Source organism: Canis lupus, chromosome 29 (genome assembly GCF_048164855.1).
Source record: "Canis lupus baileyi chromosome 29, mCanLup2.hap1, whole genome shotgun sequence".
In the NCBI taxonomy this organism is placed as follows: Eukaryota; Metazoa; Chordata; class Mammalia; order Carnivora; family Canidae; genus Canis; species Canis lupus.
In genome coordinates, this window is record NC_132866.1 from 7,894,480 (window position 1) to 7,915,992 (window position 21,513).

A 21,513-nucleotide genomic window follows, 5' to 3' on the forward strand; every position below is an offset into this window, starting at 1 on the left:
CTTCACTACCCTAGAAGTCCCTGGTGCCCTACCTACTAATTTCTGTTTCCCTTCCCTGAACCTCTGGCCACCACAGATCTTTTTACCGTCTTCAGAATTTTGCCTTTTCCACGATTTCATAAAATTAGAATCATATAGCATCTAGCTTTCTCATTTCTTTCATAGTCATATATGCATTTAAAGTTCCTCCATGTCTTTTCGTGGCTTGACAGCTCATTTCTTTATATCACTGAATAATATTCCATTGTCTGGCTATACCACATACATTTGTTCATCCACTCATCCATGCAGGGACATCTTGGTTGCTTCCAAGTTTCAGCAATTATGAATAAAGCTGCCATAAATATTCATGGGCAGGTTTTTGTGTGCCCATGCTTTCAACCCATTTGGGCAAATACCAGGGAGCACAATGACTGGATCATATGGCAAGATCATATTTTAAGTTTTATAAGAAACTGTCTCTTTTATAGTACCCCCACTAACCTCCCCCCAACCCCCCCCCAAAAAAAACTGGAGTTACTATTTGTTCCTTTTTTTGTCCTTTCAAATGCATTCTGAAATCTTTACAATTTCTTACCACGTCCCTGATGTGATTTTCTGTGTAATATTTCGCTTTTACCGCTTCATGTGGGGTATTTCCTACTTTTATTTTGAAAAGCAGACATAGAAAAATGACATATGGTATATATGTTCTTTTAGCAAATATTTGTAAGGCCAATCCCTGTGTAACCCTCACCCGAGTCAAGAAGTAGAGTCTTGTCAATCTTATAAAGGTCAATCCTATAAAGGTGATCTCTATCCCAATTTTAACAGATAGATTTTCTTCAAAGCTTTACCACTTATGTTTGTATCTCTGAATATGTTAACCAGATTTTGAAATTTATATAAATGGAGTTATGCTGTGTATATTCAGTCATACATGTCTTATAATTTTCAATTAACATTATGTATTTGTTCCTTCATTTTCATCACTGGGTAGGGTTTCTTCATCGGACTACACATCAATTTTTTAATCCACTTCAGCTCTGATGGATATCTGACTTATTGCCAGATTCTATATTTTATGAAAAGCACTATGAAAACTCTTGTACATATATCCTAACACCAATGGACATAAGTTTCTCCAAGTATATGTATGTTTAGGTATGGAATGACTGGGTTTAGCTTCACCGTTGAACAAATGCTCAGTTGTTTCCCTCAATGGTGGGGTGGAGGGCATGCCGGTCTGACATCCTGTCAGCATTATGTAGGCTCCAGGCTTCACATTTTGAGTAACTGTCGCATGATCAGACTTTAGTATTTTGCCAATCTGGCGGGTGTATAATGGTGACTCATTGTAATTTTATTTGCATTTCCTAATTATTAATGAGGTTAAGCATCTTCTCATAGATTTATTTGCCATTTGATGGTCTCTTCTGGAGACATTTCTGTTCTATTTATTTTCCTTATAGATTTATCCATTCTGAGCTTGAATTTTGATTTTATAATGTTGGTAGCAAATATTTTTTCTATTTTTTGCTTTTCCTTCTTATGGGGTCTTAAGGAACAGAAGTCCTTAATAATATTGTAGCCAAATTTCTCAATTTTTTTCTTTTTGTTTGCTACTATTTGTGACTTGTATAAGAAATCTCTTCTTTCTCCAAAGTCATAAAAATATTTTATACTGTCTTCTAAAGCTTTCTCTTCCCTTTTTTATTTTGCATAGTTAGGTCTTCAAATACCTGGAATGGATTTTGTTTATTTATGATATGAAGTTAGAATACAATTTTATTTTTTTCCCTAATTGTTTCCCTGCTGTTTTGCATTGCTACTCTATCCATTGGGGATTAAGAGTCCGTATATGTATGGCTTTGTTTTCAGGCTTACAGTTCTTTATCATTAATTCATTTTTCTACCCATATGTGAAATATCTTACTCTCTCTCTGTCTCTTTTTAAAGACTTTGTTTACTTATTTGACACACACACAGAGAAAGGAGGATAAGCAGGGAGAAGCAGACGCCCTGCTGAGCAGGGAACTCAATTTGGGGCTTGATCCCAGGACCCTGGGATCCTGACCTGAGTGGAATGCAGATGCTTAACTGATTGAGCCCCTCAGGTACCCGCTTACTCTCTTAACTACTATAGCATTATAACAAATCATGATATCCAGTAGAGCAGGACCTAATTCTTAAAAAGTTGTGGCTGTTGTTGACATTATATGCACGTGTGTGTGTGTGTGTGTGTGTGTGTGTCTACACATGTATTTATGCCATACAGCCAGGTTCTTCAAATACCTTTCTGAAAACTTTTGGAATTTTGATGACAGTTGCATAGATTCCATAAATCAATTTGAGGAGAATTAACATATTTACAACATTGTCTTCTAATCCATGAACATGGTATATTTCCCCACTTGTTAAGTCTTTTAAAATATCTCCCAATAAATGGATCTTGCCCATCTTTAATAGATTTATTCTATTAGATATTTGCTATTTTGTGATGCTTTTAATTTCAGTTTTATAACTATTGCTAGTATACAGGAGGACAGTTGATTTTTCTATGCTGATTTATATCTAGCAACATTGCTAAACTCTTATTAAAAACAATTTTTATATATTTACTTGGATTTGTGTACAAAATCATAATATATGCTAAATAATGGCAATTTTGTTTTTTCTTTCCATTTCTTATACTTTTTACTTATTTTTCTTTACTTCATTGGCAAAGATTCCAGGTTAAAAATAATGGATCTTTCCATAGGTTTTAATTCTGCCTTTGGATATATAGTTATCTTAATATTTGGCCTTATTTTTTTTAAGATTTATTTATTTGAGAGAGAGAGAGAGAGGGAGACTGTGTGAACATGGTGGAGAGGGGAAGAGGGAGAGGTAGATAATCTCAAGCAATCCCTACTGAGTGTGGAGCCTGACACAGGTGCCTAATTCTATGACTCTGAGACCATGACTTGAGCTGAAATCAAGAGTTGGATACCTAACCAACTGAATCACCCAGAGCCCCAGGCCTTATCTTAAATATTTTTTCTATACTTAGGATGAACAACTTCTAGGAAAAATATTTTCCTAGTTATTACATGACATCACTTTCAAAAGCACATTATTTCTTGGAGTCTTTACAGTGATACATCTCATGTTCTTTTTTGTGGAATTTTGTCCTTCAGTGATTTCATATCAGTGTTCTTTACTCATCTTTCAAGGAAGCAAAATACAGCCAGATCTCCTCCACTGGGGGGCAGTTACAGCACTTTCTCAGATCTGCAGATGTTGACCAGGTCAGCATGCAAATGACCAGTCCAGTGTTCAGTTTCAAGCAGCTCTTTATCTTCTACGTATTTTTGCTTCCCTGTGATGCTGATTTCTTTGCTGCCTGCAGTTCTTGGATACTCTTTTCTGATGGGATACATGGGGGAACTGTAATTAGCTCCCTTTGCTATCATCAGTGTTCTTGTCCTCCATAGTGTCATCCTGTGTGACAATTGTCCCTCCTTCCTGTCCAGTTATTTTCTAAGACTTTCTGATCCAAACGGTTGTGAAAGTTGATGGGGGTTGGGGAGGAGAGGTGAGCACCTGGCCACCTCAGAAAGCGGGGTCTGAGCTTTAGAGATGGTGTCCAATTTTCAATTTTCTAGTAGCTATAGTCCGGAGACTTCAAAATGGAGGCATGCAAGATGGATGAAGGATTTTCTGTCCCTTCTCTGATCATCTCCATTTTTTCCTCAACTCTCTCCATCTGACTCATTGGTGGTGAATATTTTTGCACATCTGGCACTAGATTGAAGCATTGTTGGGAATCTTTCCTTTTGAGAGTCTCTGTAGGTTTTTAGGATGTGTTTGGGAGATGTTGCAAAAGTTTAAACTGGAATTCCCCAAAGTCTGTGATATTTCTGTACAACTGGTGATTTTATGAGCTATGTTAAATAACCTGGAACACATTGTGAGAGAGTTTTTTTTTAAGGGATCTTAAAAAAATCTCTTATTTTGAAATAATTATAGATCCACAGGAAGTTGCAAACAAATGGGTCCCATGTACCCTTCGTTTTGCCTCCTCCAGTGCTGACATTCTGTATTAACTGTGGTACAAGAGCAAAATTTTCAGAGTATATTAAGGTCCCACCCATTATACATGTGTGTGTTTGTATGTGCATTAGTCCTGTGCACTTGTATCACGTGTGCTATTTCATGGGAATACCATTACCGAGAGATACAGAGCTGTCCCTTCACTGTGGGGCTTCCTTGTGACATCCCTTCTAGCCACATACTCCCTCCTGTAGTCTCTAACTCCTAGCAACCTCTAAGCTACTTTCCATCTCTATAATTTTGTGTTTTCAAGAATTTTAGATGAAGTAAGCCATATGGTATATAACTTTCGAGATTAGCTTTTTTCACATAGCAGAATTCTCTTTTCCTCTTTCTGAATTGGACACATAGACTTAGTTGGTATCAGTATGATGTAATAGTCAAGGAAAGCAAAGTCTTTTTATTATTATTATTATTGAAGTATAACACCCATACAGAACAGTCTAGAAGTCTTAAGAGCACAACACATTGGATTGTCCTATACACCACTCACATGTTATGTAAATGCACTATTTTAACTATCATGTAGATCAGAAATAGGTGACCAGAGCCAATGAGGCCTCCCTCCCACTCATTAGTCACAAGCCCTGCTCCTTTTCAAAGATAAACACCATCAGAGATTACTTTTGCCTATTTTTGAACTTAATATTCATTGAATCATACACTGTGTCTGATTGCTGTCACTTAATATTATGTTTATAAGTTTCCTCTATGTTGTTGTATATAGTTGTGGTTCATGTATTTTATGACATGGCTATACCACATTTATTTTTTCATTCTCATGTTAATGGACATTTGGGTTGTTTTTCATTTTCGGCTACCACAAATAGTGCTAATTATAATCTGCACTATGCAGATTATTCCTGCATATAAGCCTTTTGGTGTATACGTGAGTGTGTTTCTGTTGGGTATTTGCACCTAGGTAGAAATGCTGGGTCCTAGGGCATGAATATTTATAGCTTTAGTAAATTCTCCTAGAGTTTTCCAGATCCCTCGTACCCATTTACACTTCTCTACCAGTATTGGTGCTTCACCTATTGGTGCTTCACCTCCTTGCCAACATTTGCTTTGTGTCTTTTTAATTGTATTCATATTGGTGTGTGTGTACTAGCATCTCATTGTGGTCTTCATTAGCATTTTCCTGAGGACAAATGACTAATGCTCATTCGCCATCAGAATATCTCCTTTTGTGAATGCCTGCTCAGATCTTTTGCTTATCGTTTTTCTTTTTGATTTATAGGAGGGTTTATTTGTATGTTTGCCTTTCTTAAAAATACTGTGGATATGAGTCCTTTGTCAGATGTATGCCAAGCAATACACTTCTTGCACTCCCTGGCTTACTTTTGCTCTCTAGTAGTGCTGTCTTTTGAATAACAGATGTTCTTAAGTTTAATATAGACCAATCATCAGTATTTTCCTTTAGTGCTTTTTGTTGCATGTTTAATTTTTTTCACTTACTGAAAGATCATGAGGACATTTTCCTATGTTGTCTTCTAGAAAAAGGCTTCCTTTTGCACTGACTTATTTCCATTAAAATTCTTGATTTAAATAAAAATATGAGGTAATAGTGCAGGTGGTACTTGGATATGGAAAAATTCATGAAGAAAATAAGCAGGTGGTTGAGGTTTGAGAAATGCTATTTTTGAAACAATAATTCCTTCTTTTTTTGGCCTTATAAGCAATATGTAAAGAATAAAACAGTTTTCCACGGTGGTGCAGGCTAATGATTGTCAGTTTTGTTGGATCATCATACACATTTTTTCATTTACTCGGGAAATATTGATTGGGCTTTGGGGATTCAGTGATGGAAACTCATAGTTACTGCCCTGTGATGTGAACAGTATGCTTTGTCGCTTTGTTAGCCAGGGGTGAGTAGGATGAGATGGATGGGGGTCGGGGAGGAAGTCTTGAGGCTTTTCAAGTGAGGAGCCACCGATGATCAGAGGTCAGGGCTTCTGCGATGTAGGTGCTCTGGGCATGATGTGGGCATGAGGCTTCAGCCTACAGATGCTGCTCCCTGAGGGTTTCCTGTCCCTGCTACACAGAGCCTGCACAAGGGAGCTCTGAGCCTGTGTATCTTTCAGGGAAGACACCAGCCAGATTCTGAGGGTCTCAGAAGATCCCTGTGAGCTTTAGAAACCAGGGCCCCTCTGCAGTCCTGTCCATCAGAGTCTCTGTGGAGGACTCTGGGCAGCCCCAGCAGATTCTGATATTGGGTGAGGCTGAGAGCACCATGGGAGGGGGTCCTGCAGTGAAGGTGGTGCTTTCCAAGGGTGGCTGAATAAGTGAGATTAACTCCTTTCCCCAAGACCCCGAGGGGGGCATGCCCCTCTGGGAAGCCAGGCGTGTCTGAGACCCACAGAGAGCCACTGCAGAAACGTCCTCCAGGGCGGCAGGACACCGCTTCCACGCTCGCATCCATCAAAGGGAGCATCAGGTTCAGAAAGGTGAAAGATGGAATGTCGCAAGTCACAGCTATCTGATTTATGGCGACAGTGCATTTATTCCTGGCAGCCCTCTTGAGGTCTTGGGGAACTCTTTGCTCTGCTTCCAGCTGACGATCACCGCAGGCCTCGTGGTCTGGGACTCTGAGCTCCCCTGTCCCACTGCACTGCCTTTCTCTGGTGTGACCCCAAACACCACCATGAAACTGGCACCTACCTTATGCTCCTGCATTTTCAAGACAAACAGGTGGCCTAACAAGCGTGCCTGGGCTCTTAGGGCATACTTGATCTTCAGACTTTGACCTGGGCGCTTAGCCGTTTAACTCTGTGTAAGTCAGTTTGTGTACGTGTAGGATGGGGATGGCGACGCCCTTCTCTCACAGTCCTTAGGGAGATGACATCACAGCATGTCCTCAGAGCGTCAAGCTCATGGTAGTTGCCTGTATGTTAGCCCCTTCGCTCCCCAAATCATTAGTCTTTTAAAATAATTTTCCTGGGATCCCTGGGTGGCGCAGTGGTTTGGCGCCTGCCTTTGGCCCAGGGCGCGATCCTGGAGACCCGGGATCGAATCCCACGTCAGGCTCCCAGTGCATGGAGCCTGCTTCTCCCTCTGCCTGTGTCTCTGCCTCTCTCTCTCTCTCTCTCTGCGTGACTATCATAAAAAATTAAAAAAAAATTGTTAAAAAAAAAAATAATTTTCCTGACTTGTCTGTCATGACAGGCTCCCCTAGGCGGATTGGGGTTTGGGGGTGGGATGTTGGGATTGGTGCTCCAGACCCGGAATCCTAGCTTACACCCTCCATTCTGACCTCGTCCTGTAAGAAGCACAGGACAGATTGAATAAAGTGTGCAGGTGTGCATGTGTGCTGGTCAGAGGAGGGAGGCAGGCCTCCGCCCACCCTCCTTCAGAACAGGCCCAAGCCTGGTGGATGGAGCTGCTCAGCACAGGGCCTTCTCACAGAGCTGCACTGCCCTTGGGAGTGACGTGGAGTCACCTTTGATGACTGTCACCCTCTTTCCTCCCGGTTATGACACATCTCTCGTCTCTAATATCTTCCTGAAGTCTCTTTTTCACACTCATTTTCATGTTCTCCTCCCCCACGTGCTTCTGAGGATTAATCTTTTTCCTTTTAGAAGCAACAACTTGATTTGATGAGAAAGGATTTTCTTATTGGTTTGTTTTGTAGGAGGAACGGGAACCGTGCTGCAGGGAAGGGAGAGCTGTGACTGCTGTGGGGTCTCTACAGAGTCACTGTCCAGCGGCTTCGGGGCAGCCTGGCCGGGGCTGAACCAGGAGGGTGGGGGATTGAGCTTCCCCGTGGATTCCCCACACTCTGTAAGCCTGCAGTGATCACCTCAATTGACATTACAGTCTTGGTTGTAATATAAGCACATTACAGTTTCAGCTTCTGGCCTTTTTACTTTCCAATTGTGGGCATTTGAATTGAGCTTCAAAGCAATTGTTTCTTCTCCATTTTACTTGCTCACTGGGCAGCGCTCCTGTCCCCTCAGTGAAGCATTCTGAAGGATGCAGACAAGCCCTCCATGGAGGTGGCGTCATGCTTGACAGCTCTTTGGTCAGGGTAAGATGTTTCTCTGAGAATTTAAAACAACAAATGTTGGTGAGGATGTGGAGAAAGGGGAACTCTCTTACACTGTTGGTGGGAATGCAAGCCGGTACAGCCATTCTGGAAAACATTGTGGAGGTTCCTTAAGAAGTTGAAAATAGAGCTGTGTTACAACCAGCAATTGCACTACTGGGTATTTACCCCAAAGATACAGATGCAGTGAAACAACGGGACACCTGCGCCCCAATGTTCACAGCAGCAATGTACACAATAGCCAGACTGTGGAAGGAGGCACAGTGTCCTTTGACAGATGAATGGATAAGGAAGATGTGGTGTATATATACACAGTGGAATATTACTCAGCCATCAGAAAGGATGGATACCTATCATTTACATCTGAGGGATATTATGCCGAGTGAAATAAGTCAACTGGAGAAAGGCAATCATATGGTCCCACTCACAAGTGGAATATAAGTAGTGAAAGGGACCATAAGGGAAAGGAGGGAAACTGAGTGGGAAAAATTAGAGAGGAAGACAAACCATGAGAGATCCCTAACTCTGGGAAACAAGCAAAGGGTTGTGGAAGGGGAGGTGGGTGAAGGGCTGGAGTAACTGGGTGATGGGCACTAAGGAGGGCACGTGTTGAGATGAGTATTGGGTGTTATACTATATCTTGGCAAATTGAATTTAAATAAAGAAAAAAAAATAAAACCAAAGGAATTCTCACTTCTTGTTCTCACTTTGCATTGCTGGAGTGCTTTGGTTGGAGAGTCCTCTGGGCTTCTTTTAGGGGGAACGACTACATGGAGTACTCCGCTCTCCCATCTGCTGTGTGCACGTCTGTGCCTCTCCGTGTTTCTGGCACATTATTCCAGAAGTGCTTTCAGCGAATCTGGTGGCAGGGGGTAAATTTTCTAAGTATTATATCTCTGAAAATGCCCTTAGTTATGTGGGCTGTTGACTGATAGTGGATTCTAGATTCTAATTTGTTTTTGCGAAGTCACCCGTTGGTCTGATTATCTCTGTCTTGATAATCTCCAGTAGTCCGAGAGTTCTGGTTTTAAAGGTGCGGAGGCTAATTCATTCTGCAGATTTTGTTTGGCTCCTTTCTGCCCCTGGGGTTATAATGTTAGCAGTAGTCCCCTGTTGTGTCCAAAACCAGGGACCAGCTGAGTCACCAAAGCTTTGCAGATGTCACCTCGAGGAGTGGGAGCCAGCTTTGAGCTTTGGCCTGAGGTCGTGGGGCCTGGTGGCCAGATGTGGTCAACCTGCCATTTCCTGCTCTTTTTCTTTATTTTACTCTTTAGTCTTTGATGGTTCAGAGTGCAGCTGGAAGGAAGAATGGACTCCGTGACCCCTGTAGGCCTCTGCAGACTAGGGGACCCGAGGTGGTTTCGGTGCTGCAGCAGCACGTGGCTCACTCCTCGCCCGGGTGGACCCCAGCCTTCCAGACCATTCTGTACATTTTCCATTTCCTACCCGCACCTTTCTCCTGAGTGGCTGAGTGCACTTGGCAGTGCTTTCTTAATTGTCCTCTGCAATTTTCTTTTCTTTCTTTTTTTTTTTCTTCTGCAATTTTCTTTCCAGTGCAATACTGTTCCTCTTTGTGAGTGAACCCAAGGTGGCAGGACAGCTCATTTTGCTCATTGTGGACACTGAGTAGATCCACCAAAAGCCTTGAGATTGATGTTCCCAGGGTAAAAAGAAGAGGGGAAAAATGAATCAGGTGGAAATATATTGGAATTCATCAGAGTTAAGTATTTAATATGGACATTGCAGGACTCTATTTTGAATTAATTTAGAATCTCTAAATCAAAATATATTTGTCCTGTCCTTCATTTCCCTATCCTTCAGGATAGGAAAACCCTGCATTTTTCTAAATGTGGAGATTCCTGCATAAGACAGGCCTAGGAACTTTCTGTGCAGAATAACGTGGCTTTGACCTGGCATTGTTGCCTTGTCGATCCTTACATAAAGGCATGTGGGATAGAGATTTTGTGCTAAACTACTTTATGTTGAAACAGTTTATTAATTAAAAATTTTTTTAAAGATTTTATTTATTCATGAGAAACAGAGAGAGAGAGAGAGAGTGAGAGAGAGGCAGAGACATAGGTAGAGGGAGAAGCAGGCTCCCTACAAGGAGTCCGATGTGGGATTCAATCCCAGCATCCCAGGGTCACGACCCGAGCCAAAGGTAGATGCTCAATCACTGAGCCATCCAGGTGCCCCTAAAAAAAAGTTTTGAATGAGATTCTGGGAAGGCAGGGAACTCCCAGCTGGTCTAGCACGTCAGTCTGAGCCGAGCCGATCGGGCATCTGGTGCCCAGGGCCCTGCAGGCGGGGATGCGGTAAGTGTGTGTTGTGCTAAGTTGCTTTGATGGTTATGGGACTTGAGGGAAAGCCCATGTGAAACAGACTTGTGGTGGCAGGAAAGGATGAAGGTCCTCCAAGGACAAAGCCCAGTGGCGGTGGAACAGAGGGGAGTTTCACGGGGGCAGCCTGCACTAGTGCTGCGTCTCCATGACCCCTCCCGGGGCTCCTGCCATCTGACCGTGTGGGGACAGCATGCCGAGGAGGAAGAGGAGAAAGTCACGACAGTCTTGGAGAGCTTCTTCAGCAGTGGGCTGACAGTCGGGACGTGTCAGGGGTGATATTCACGTCCACAGCAGACTGAAGCCACCAGGGCTGCTGCAGCCAAGCAGGCCTCATGTGGAACACTGTAGAAGAGTCTGGTCTCCAGATGCACTCACAGGAGGGGTCCTGAGTTGAAACCTCAAATATGTGACTTGACCCCTGCTGGCGTAGACGGTGCCCGTGATTGCGTGGATGCAGCTGTTGGCGCCCACATGGATTGTTCAGGGGGAAGGGAGGGAAGACTCTCCAGGAGTCAGAGGGTTACAGCCTTGAGCTGCAGGGGAAGAAAAGGCCCCACAAACCAGGAGGGGGAAAAGGGGAGAAACAGGGAAATATCATTGCTGTGGCCTGAAAGTCTGGGTCACCCACCCCCGGAATTCCTGTGTTGAAATCCCAGGCCCTAAGGTGATGGTGTGAGGAGGTGGGGAGGTGGGGGGCTTAGGGACGTGCTTATGTCCTGAGGGCGGAGCCCTCACGAGCAGGATTAGGGCCCTTCTAAGAGGCACCAGGTGCTGCTTCGGTGAAAAGGGGGGGCTGTGAGCCAGGCAGGGGGCCCTCAGCAGAGGGCAGCTGCTCTGGGGCCTTCCTCTTGGGCTTTCTAGCCTCCAGACATGTGAGCCATAAACTTCTGTTTATAAGCCACCTGTCCATGGGGTTTTGTTACAGCAGCCTGAGTGGAAGAAGACGGTCATGTTATGGAAACCACCGGGGCAGGAGTAGCCAAGAGGCAGCAGACTCAGGGAGCCTGAGACGAAGCCACCAAATGAGGAGAGTCGCTTAGCCTGGGGACAGAAAACCAGAGTGCAGAATGCAAAGTCAGGGGAGGAGGTGGACGTGGGGCTGGACAGTGAGGGCAGGCGGCTGGAGAACCCATCGCATCACAGGGCACAGGGCTGCGCAGGGTGGGACCTCCCACCCCAACCTTGCAGGGCTGCACAGGCAGCTCCAGACGTCTGTCCCCTGCTGTCGGGACCTGACTTCAGTGGGCAGACTGGTGATGCGGTGAGCCAGGCCCTCTCTGGGACGAGCCGTGTGAAGTTTGTGCAGACCCTCGGGAGGTGTGGTGTGGCTGGAGGTGCCGTGGGGATCCATCCAGTCCTCTGGGAGCACGTGGTCCGTGGTTTCTGCTGCCTGGGTGATGAGGGCTCTTGGGGCTCCCCGCTGTGTGTGTCCCGTGTCCCTGCCCTGGTCCCTTCTGGGAGCTTTCTGCTGTTCCTCCAATGACCCCCATTCCTGCTTAAGTTAACCTCTGCTGGTTTCTAACAACCAGAGATGCCTCCCTAACCTCCAGTGAGTCAGATAGGCTGTAGCCTATCTCAGGGTGGATGTCCCTAGTGTTTCTATTAATGGCATGGCTGACAGAGAAGGCTCCCAAACAAAACCACATTCTCTGAAGATAGTGTCTTCTGATAAGGGGAAAAAAAAATCCTTATTAGGATTCAGGGAAGACTGCGTTTGTGTGCAGGCTGAGCGTGTGTGTTTATCTGGGCTCCCCACCAAAGACGTCATCAGCTGTGCTGTGGACCGAAGCAGTGGCTCTTCTGGCTTATGTGGTCACATCATCTCTAGAATGGGTAAGAGTGGACATTTGTCATTGGATGTGGTGCTGGCTCTGTGGGACTCCACACTTGCTTCCTGTACACGACGATTGTGCCCCTCAAGGGGGCAGGCATTGAGCTCTTGGGTTGAGATCAGATGTGTAATCAATAAACACCCCACCTAGGGGCACTTTCTTTCCACCCCTTGTGTATCCTGGGGAGACATGTGGTGCAGCTTCGACTTACCAATATAAGAGTGATTTTGATGAGTATGCAATTGTATTCAGGTAGTTTCTTTTCGAATTAAGATATTCATGTGCAAATGAGATGTTCTCTTTTCCTGGAAGAAATGCTTTGGATAGCAGTTATTGTTCCTTATTTAACTCGTAAAATATTTGTGCCATTCACCTGTCAGTTTGTCTGTCTGAATCTAAATGAGTAATAGAAGGTGTTAGCTCGATCAAGTACCTGGAATTCACCACCTGCTGTGTTTTCTGCTAAGGAGGGACGAGGGGGTGGGGTCCCTGGGGGGCTCAGTCAGTTAAGTGTCTGCCTTCAGCTCAGATCATGATCCCGGGGGTTCTGGGACTGAGCCCCCCGTCGGGCTCCCTGCTTCTGCCTCTCTGTCCCTTCCACCTACTGTGAGTGTGGTTCTCTCTCCTAAATAAATAAAATCTGTAAAAAAACAAACAAACAAACAAACAAACAAACAAACAAACAAACAAAACAGAGGGAGGAATACATCTGATATAACTTTGAAAGAGTTTCCCTGAAATGGTAGCAAGACCTTTTTGTATTTCTGATGCTCGCTCACGTGGGGATATCAGGCTTCTGAACGGAGAGCCGGGATGTGGAGGGACAGACCAGTGTGCTGTTCCCCGTCAGGGTCTGAAACCAAAGCTGGCGTACCTGGCGGAATCAAGGTGCAGAGGCCATTCCCAGCAGAAGGGCTGACCAGCCCGTTTGGCGTCAGGGCTGTGGAGGTGCGGGCTGTCTGAGGATGCTGATGTGCCTTGAGCAGGGTGGGCTGGGACGAGGTGATAAGGAGCATGGGGGGGTGGGATGCTGGGGACAGTGGGCGGCATCTCCAGCTGAGGGAGTCTCCAGGCCCCAGGCTCAGGACAAGGGCTGAATGACAGGGTGTGGAGGACCTTCTGGAGTCTCACCTCCCAGAGGGGACAGGAAGTGATCTTGACCCTCCGTCCTTGCCCTGCGTCTGGAGCAGGGCCTCAGGTGCATGCCAGTGACCACTGGGGAGTGAGAGGCTGGAGGGATGTGGCCCAGGGAGGAGCGGCATGGAGAGGCGGTGCTGCTATCCGGAGGCCACGGTGGGACGGCGTGGGGGCTCGGGCTCCTGCTCTCTCCCGGCTGGGCGCAGGCCTGGGCTGCGGAGGGGCAGGTGTGGCTGCCGCCTGTGAGCGTGAGCAGGTTCCACGACTAGGCGTGGCTGGTGGAGGCAGGCAGCGTGGATTTCTGAGTAAGTGTGTGAGAAATACCTTTGCTCAGTCGTCAGACACTTGGTCAGTGTTCGGGGGGCATGATGGAGAATTACTCGTTCAACATCGGGACCGAGGAAATGCCACCTGGGTGGGTCAGACCCCTGTGCCCTCCAGGCCTGGAAAGTGCCCAGGGCAAATCCTAGTGGGGGAAGGGGGTTATGACAATGAGATTAGCCTCTGTGGGGTCAGCCTTGGGTGGTTAGGGATGCTTGCTGTGTGGATCCCCACGGGCCGCATGCCCTGCCCTCCCCATTCATTCTCTGGTCCCCACTGGCTACACGCCCTCCACCCCCATTCACTGCATGGTTCCTGCTCACATGGCCCCCCACTTGAGGCACAGCCCCCTCTGGAGGAATCCAGCTGGAACACCGTTGTTCACGGTGCCAGCTGAAGCCTGCTGGGTTCCCCTGCAGCATCAGGTGGGTGGCAGTGGCACCGTACCCCACTCTTAGTGCTCCCCACAACACTGGGCACCAGTACCTCCCCCCACCCCCATCCAGCACAGATGTCTGATGCATAAGTACCAGCCCAGGCAGCCGCGTGGCAGGTGTGGGCAGGGCCAGGAAAGCCGCGTGGCAGTGTTTGAAAGCCTGGAGCTGAGTCTGGAGCCCGGGATCTGAGGTCCAGCTTGGCTGCTGGCAGGGATGCCTTGAAAGGCTCACCTCTAGTCTCGGGGCTTCAGCTTCCTCTTTGAGGACCCAAGGGGAGGACTAGATGGTGTCTCGGCACCTGGCAGGGCTGAACCACTCTGATGGCATCCCTGCCCCCCACCTGCGGGCAGACTTTCTTACCCAGCTGCCCGCCCAGCCCCTGGTCTGGCTCCGCCAGCATCCTGAGACCAGAGGGGCTTCTTCCCTGCAGGGGTTTGTCATGGATGGACAGATACCCCCACATCCTCAGGTGTCCTGGGGTCCCTGGAGGCACACCCATCTCAGCAGTGAGCCACACAGCTTTTATTTTATTGATTTTATTTATTTTTTCTTCCCACACAGCTTTTAAAATGTGCCTCTTACTTAAGAGATTTTTCACACTTCCAGTAGAAATAGATTTTACTTCTCCTCCAGAGTTTTTGTTTTCTTTCTCCAGGGTCAGATTTGAGGAAGCAGATTTCGTCTCTTGGAGACTTCTAGCTCCAAGACAGAGTGGGCGGTGAGAAGAGCAGCCCGGGGGTCAGGAGGCCTGGGAGCTGGCCCTGGAGCTGCTGTCAAAGCCCGTACCCACAGGATGCTGGTCTGGACAGGGAGGATCACCAGGGGCCTGCCCAAGCTCCAGTGTCTTATTCCAGGGGCAGCTTGGACTAAACTGTGTCTGGTAGCTGTTCTCAAAACTACCAGTTTTGCCAAGAATGGAAAACAATAGATTTTTTTTTTCTATTTATATTGCCTTGCTCATTAGCATGCACAACACAAAGGCCAGAGTTGCTGAATCAAAATCAACAAGTTCTGATTAATTTGCAGAGTTCAACCACGGGATCACTTCAAAATTTCTAACCAATAGTGTTCCCTGGCTGAGTCACACCGTGGAAGGATCCTTAATTGGAAACAGCCTCAGACAGTAGCATGGACGGCAACAGAGATAAGGGATAGCAGAGCACAAACGGCCTGAGAGGAAATGCCCATGAGAAAGGCAGTTGACATACTCATGGTTGAGTTGACAATTGCCTCTGTCTGGAAGCACTGGACCTGCCAGGGGGTGGGCCGTGCTGGTGGCTGGGGGCTCAGGGGCAAATGGGAAGCTGGGGGGCCAGATGGAGAAAACTGGAAAGTTGCCTTTTAACATCTGTCTTTGTTTTTAACAAGCATTGTCCTTTCTAGGTTGCCCACCTCTCGGTCTGGAGACCCTGAAAATCACAGACTTTCAGCTTCATGCATCTACTTCGAAGCGCTACGGCCTGGGCGCGCATCGAGGGAGACTCAACATCCAGGTACTGGTGGTGCAAAAGGATTCTGGTTGCATTGCTAGCTGCTCTGGCAGGAGACGCAGCCGGCGGTTCGCTGGGCTTGGGTTGGATACCCTGCATGGCATTCCAAATGCATTAGCTCCACTTCTCCCAGCAGGAAGGGCATTGCCTCAGATGCTCATCTTAGAGGGAGAGCCTTGAGATGAGACTCAGGATATGTGTCTTCTACAAGGAGCCCTCAGTACAAAGGATGCTGCTAGTACCCGGACCTGCGTGGGCCCTCCTCCACCTCTTGAGCGCTTCCCCTTCCTGTGATCTGTCTGCACAGGCACGGGGAGGCCGGCATCGGCAACTCCAGCAGGCATCGGCAGCCAGAGGCATTTGTCCTCTCCTCCCACCCCACCACTGCTTCTCACCACCACACAAACCTCTTCCAGGCTGTTCTATGGCTCCCCCCAGGGCAAACCCTGTGTGCCTCTCCGAGGCTCAGCACCTCATGTCTGGCCTGCTTCTCTAACTCAAGGGTCCTGTGACCTTTGTCCTCGCTACTGTCGGGGTCCTGCTCCAGGAACATGAGCTCCTCCTTGCACATTTTATACACCATGTGGTTCTTCTTGCCTTTTCTCAGGCAGGTCCCCCTGCCTGGGCAACCTCTTGGCCTCCACCTTGCCAGGCATCATAAGTCCTGCAGCATCCCCGGTGGTCGATTCCTCGTGCTGCTCTAACAACTTATCATAAATGCAGCCACTTAGGCCACACAAACCCATTCTCTCCCAGTTCTGGAGCACGAGAGCCCCACTGGGCTAAATCAACGTGTGGGCAGGGCCGCGTTCCATCTGGACCTGGAGGGAAGGATCCATTTCTTCGCCTTTTCCAGCCTCCAGAGGTGCCTGTGTTCCTTTTGCGTGGTCCCTTCCTCTTTCCAAGCCTCTGGGTCCTCCTCCTGCTTCCCTCTTCCACTTTTAAGGAGGCTTGAGATGACACTGGATCCTCGTGGATGCTCCAGGATCATCTCCCACCTCAAGTGACCTTAATCGCAACTGCAAACTTCATTTTCCTTTATCAGAGAGCCTCCAGCATTCGGGCCCCAGGATTAGCACCTTGGCCTCTCTGTTGGGGAGGGGGTGTTATCCTACCAGTCCATCCACGGGGTCCTTTCCCTCTGGCTCCAGCTCCAGCTGGTGCCATTCCATTCCTTCCTTGTTCAGCATTTGGTCATGTGCTGTCCTGTATGGGTCTCTAGTATCTTAGCCGTCTTTCCCCGGCTGCTCCATGACTGTGGGTGTGTTTTCCAAACCCCTTCTGCACATGCACCGTCTCATCCAGCTCCAGGGAAGAAGATGCCCTGCATCCCTGAGACATGGGGCCATCAGGCGGACACCTTCTGAGCGATGTCACCAACACCTCATGCCCCCACCATCCCTGTGAACATGCTGTGGGCAGCCGCTGTGCTGGGAACCGGGCCAGGGTGGACGAGACCCCTTCCCAGGAGCTCAGGGGCTCGGGGGTGTCTGAGTGGCCCTCCGACTCCGACTCCGACTCCCAGCAACTCTTCCCTCCTCCCTTGACACTTGGCCGCACCACACAGACTCTCAAGCCGCTCACCTGGCACCACTTTGCAGGCCAGAACTCCGGCAAGACGTTTCCAGAACTAACGTTAATGAAGTCCAAAGTTGCTTTATGAGTATGATTGTTTTTTAATAACAGCTGATAAGAGACATTTGGATGTGTATAACTCAACACTATGATTTTCAAGAGGATGAAGTTCCAAGTTTCACAAGAGTGACCATTAATAATATGAGTGCCTGTGGCAACCTGGATGGGGTCCAGGCTTCTATGGAAGTCAAGGGCTAGCAGGGCCAAGGCCCAATGGGTGTGGAGCTGTTTTGAGCATCAGTTAGAGGAGCTGTCAGCCAATACCTTGAATGCCCTCTCTATAAATGAAGTTATCCTCTGTTACAGAGGACGTGTTCACATTTATCTAACCTTTCAGTCAAGCAATTGGAAGTCCTGAATTTGTTGCTGGGGGATAGGGTCTGAGAGTTGTATTGTTCTGGTTGGAAATTCTATTCCCAGAGCAGATGGGTGGAGCGTGGGCGGGGGGAGGGGGGGGCTCATAGTGCAGGGGCCCTAGGCATGTGGAGTTCAGACCTTGGCCTTGACACATCCAGATTCTGGGACCTTGGAACTATTATCTTATGGCTCTGAGCCCCACCTGCCTCACCAGACAAGAGGGAGTGCTGAGAACTCATAGGATCAGTGGAGGAGTGAAATTAGATGGTTTATAATTTGAAAACATTTACTGGATCATTTCGCTTCTCTGCTTCTAGCCTCTGGTAGCTTCCAGGGGCTCTTGGAAACTCCTAGGTGGCCCCGCGTGACTGGCCCCTCTTAATTCTTGTGGGGCGCAGTCCCTCCTCGAATGCCGGTGGCTTGTTCCCTTGGGTGTTCTCTGCCCCTCCTTGAGCAGAAGCCCCAGGTTAGAAGGGGCTTGAACTCTCCTCCACCCCCTTCCTCCCAACCCAGAATGTCACCTGGCACACAGGACACACACAGAGGATAGATGGTGGGCATTCACCACCCTGCCTTTGCTGGGCCCCACAGGAGGTCCTCTTGGTGGACGGTCAGCCGGCAGGGAGCAGGGTCCTCATCATCTTTCCTTCATCCTTCCCCCAAGAGAGGCACAGGCCAGGGAGAAGGCAGGTATCCCGGGCTGGAAAGTGGGGACAGACCCACCCTCCTGACTTCAGGCAAGAGGAAGTAGGAGAGTCATTGAAAACCACTTCAGTGCGGCTTGTCCTTACGGGGATTTATTTTTCTTCGGTGGTTTATCATTTCTCCAAGTACCCTCTGAGAAGAAAAATCTCTGCACCTGCTCTTAGAATAGGAAGTAGTTGTTTTAACAGGGAAGTCCAGGCCAGTGCCCGTCCCTCCACTCCCCGCCCCAAGCCCTGGGGTGCCTCCCCCCGCAGCAGGTGATGTGGTGTTAACTGCAGAGGGTGGAGGGCTGCCTGCAGCTGTGTGAGGGGCTTCAGTGCAGCCCCCACAGGGAAATAATGACGTGGGCGGGGCCTCTATTGTGGCCTTCCAGAATCAGTGCCCCACGAAGCCTGATTTCACTGCCATAGGTGCTCTGAAATACATCTTCCCACTCATAACAGTTTGAAATGCAGTTTAAAAATATCCTCTCTCCCCACTTAGGAGTATTTTGTAGGTGTATCAGAGCTAATGGGATTAGATGCGGGAGAAACACCCAGGTGTGAGAACCGTTGGTGCGCTGGAGTTGCAGATGTGAGTGGGATGGCCCAGCGTCTGCAGGCTTGGCCCTGGTGCCCCCGGGGTGCATGGGGCACACAGGGCATGCGGGCCGGGCCGGGTGCTCATCCTGCTTTCACCACTGGCGACTGAGCGGCTCTAGGCACGGTGCCCCCTCGTCTGAGCCTTGGTGTCTTCATCTCATCCAAGAATTGAGCCCTCCCCCCCGCCCCCCGCACAGTCACCTTCTCAGAATGGGGATCTACCAAACCAGGGAAGAGAATGGTCCTTAGAAGTTTTCAAATGCCCTATGTGTGCCCATCAGAATCCACTCGTTTCTCTGACCCCTGCGAAGTGCCCGGTACAAGCCAGGGACTGTGCTGTCCCCAGAAGAGCCAAGACGGGGCGTTCCTGGGTCCCCCCTTTCCTCAGATGCATAGGAAGAGCGGACTCGGCTCTGAGAGGTGTCAGCACTGTGCCAAATGCTTTCTGCCCAGTATTTTCATTTGTTCCCTGACAGGAGACGAGTACTATTATTATTATTTAAGATTTTTATATATTTATTCATGAGAGACACAGAGAGAGAGGCAGGGAGGCAGAGGGAGAAGCAGGCTCGATCCCAGGACTGCGGGATCACGACACGCTCAACGGGGAGCCACCCAGGCGTCCCGACAAATACTCTTCTTATTATTACCTCTATCTTATAGAAAACAGACACATGAATGGGTGGAATAACTTGGTTAAGATGCCCAGGAGAGGCAGGGCATGAATCCAAAGCTACTTTCAACCCAGTCTTGTTGCCCCTAACGATGCCATGAAACTGTCCCCGGGTCAGCAGATAGTGTTCTGGGCGTGATGGGAACTATTAGACCGCGCCTGTCTCTCTTTTCTGATTGTGATCTCACACTGGTTTACACTGGTATGACAATACCAGAATCCGGTGTTGACAGTGCAGATTTTGCAGACTGTGAGCTCTTCCTGAGTTGCCATTTGCCATATAGCAGAAACGCTTTTCTCTGTCTTTGTCCTTTTGAGCCACTAGGACAACATTGCATCTCCAGGGGCTTGTTAGCCACACAAACGAATTTCTCCCGGTTCTGGAGGCTGGGAAGTCTGAGGTCAAGATGCCAGCAGACTGGGTGTCTGGAGAGGACCGGCTTCCTGGTTCATAGATGGCCATCTTCTTCACCACCTTCTGAGTCCTCGTGTGGTGGAAGGATCTAGGGGCTCTGGGGGCCTCTCTTATAAGGGCTCTAACCCCACCCACAAAGGCTTCACCTTCATGACCTAGTCACTTACCTGAGACCCTGACTCCTACCACCATCACCTACCACCATCACCTTAGGGGTTGGTTTCAACATACAAACTTTGAGGGGACACACCGTCAGTCTATGGCACTCTTTGTCCTCATTTTTAAAAACATTTTTAAAAGGTTTTATTTATTTATTCATTCATGATAGACAGAGAGAGAGACAGAGACACAGGCAGAGAGAGAAGCCGGCTCCATGCAGGGAGCCCGATGAGGGACTCGATCCTGGGTCTCCAGGATCATGCCCTGGGCTGAAGGCGGCTCTAAACTGCTGAGCCACCCAGGGATCCCCTGTCCTCATTTTTAAGCAGAAGACTTTGGAAGAATAAAAGCACCTTATAACTCCACTTATAACCTCTTTTGTTTTGCAAATGGAATTTTGCTAATGTTGGTTTAATGATATAAACTTAGAGAAGAAACCCAAGTTCATATTTCTCATATTGAAGGAAGATCGATCTTCCAAGAACTCAAGGAAGAGATCAAGTTCATCAGGATAGCGAAGGTTTATCCTCTCATCTGTGATTGTTTTTCCAGCATGGTCAAGATCCTCTTAACACCGACCCACTTGTGACAACGTGATCTCATTTAGAAATAATCACTGACTTCTGCTCCAGGAGCTGCCACAGGCAGAATAGAAATTAACATTTTAAGTCTCAAAGACAACATTTCAGCACTGTCCTTTAAAATCACTCTCGGATCCTCATTTGCCTCTAGACAGTCTGAGGAGGTGGCTCTGTGCTCAGGTGGGTCATTCAGTGGCAGCTCATCAGCTGTCCTATCCTTGCAGACTCTTCTGAAGACCCCCCCCCCCGAGGTTTTTCCATGGCTTGTAAACTAAGCAAGGTGGAGTTCAAGACCACACGGCTCCCTGAGTGATTTATCTGCCCCCCACCATTATTACATCAGATGCTTTCATTGCTGCAAATCCTTGAACAAATTAGAGCAGCACCTGCCACTTCAGAGGGCCGGGTTTTGATTTCATTCTTAAGATTCTAAAGCTGAGCTAAGTAGGAACCTGACATGATCAGAAGAGCATGGCTGGAACTCAGGATACCACCACGATTCCTGCCTGGAGCCGGGAATGTGAGACAGTTGGTACTCAGATCAGAGTTTTGAAGAAAGAGTTGACATTTTGAGGTCACGAGAAAACACTTGGCGCATTGCGTTAACACCTCCAGATGTCTTTGTGGCGCCTGCCCATCGTCACGTGGCATTCTGTGGCCCATGTCTTGTCTCACTTGAGTTTGACCTCTGAGAGGAGTTCGCCTCTGGTACCTCTCTCATGAGGAAAT

At 47.8% G+C, this 21,513-nt stretch overlaps 1 protein-coding gene across 1 annotated transcript in view; it reads left to right on the forward strand.

Annotated features, from left to right (window-relative positions):
• CPXM2 (carboxypeptidase X, M14 family member 2) overlaps nucleotides 1-21,513 on the forward strand; it is a 128,461-nt gene that overhangs the window by 17,483 nt on the left and 89,465 nt on the right. Inside the window, exon 3 of the mRNA XM_072804990.1 lies at nucleotides 15,572-15,681. Within this exon, the coding sequence (XP_072661091.1) occupies nucleotides 15,572-15,681 (110 nt within the window). The remainder of the gene's footprint in view (nucleotides 1-15,571; nucleotides 15,682-21,513) is intronic.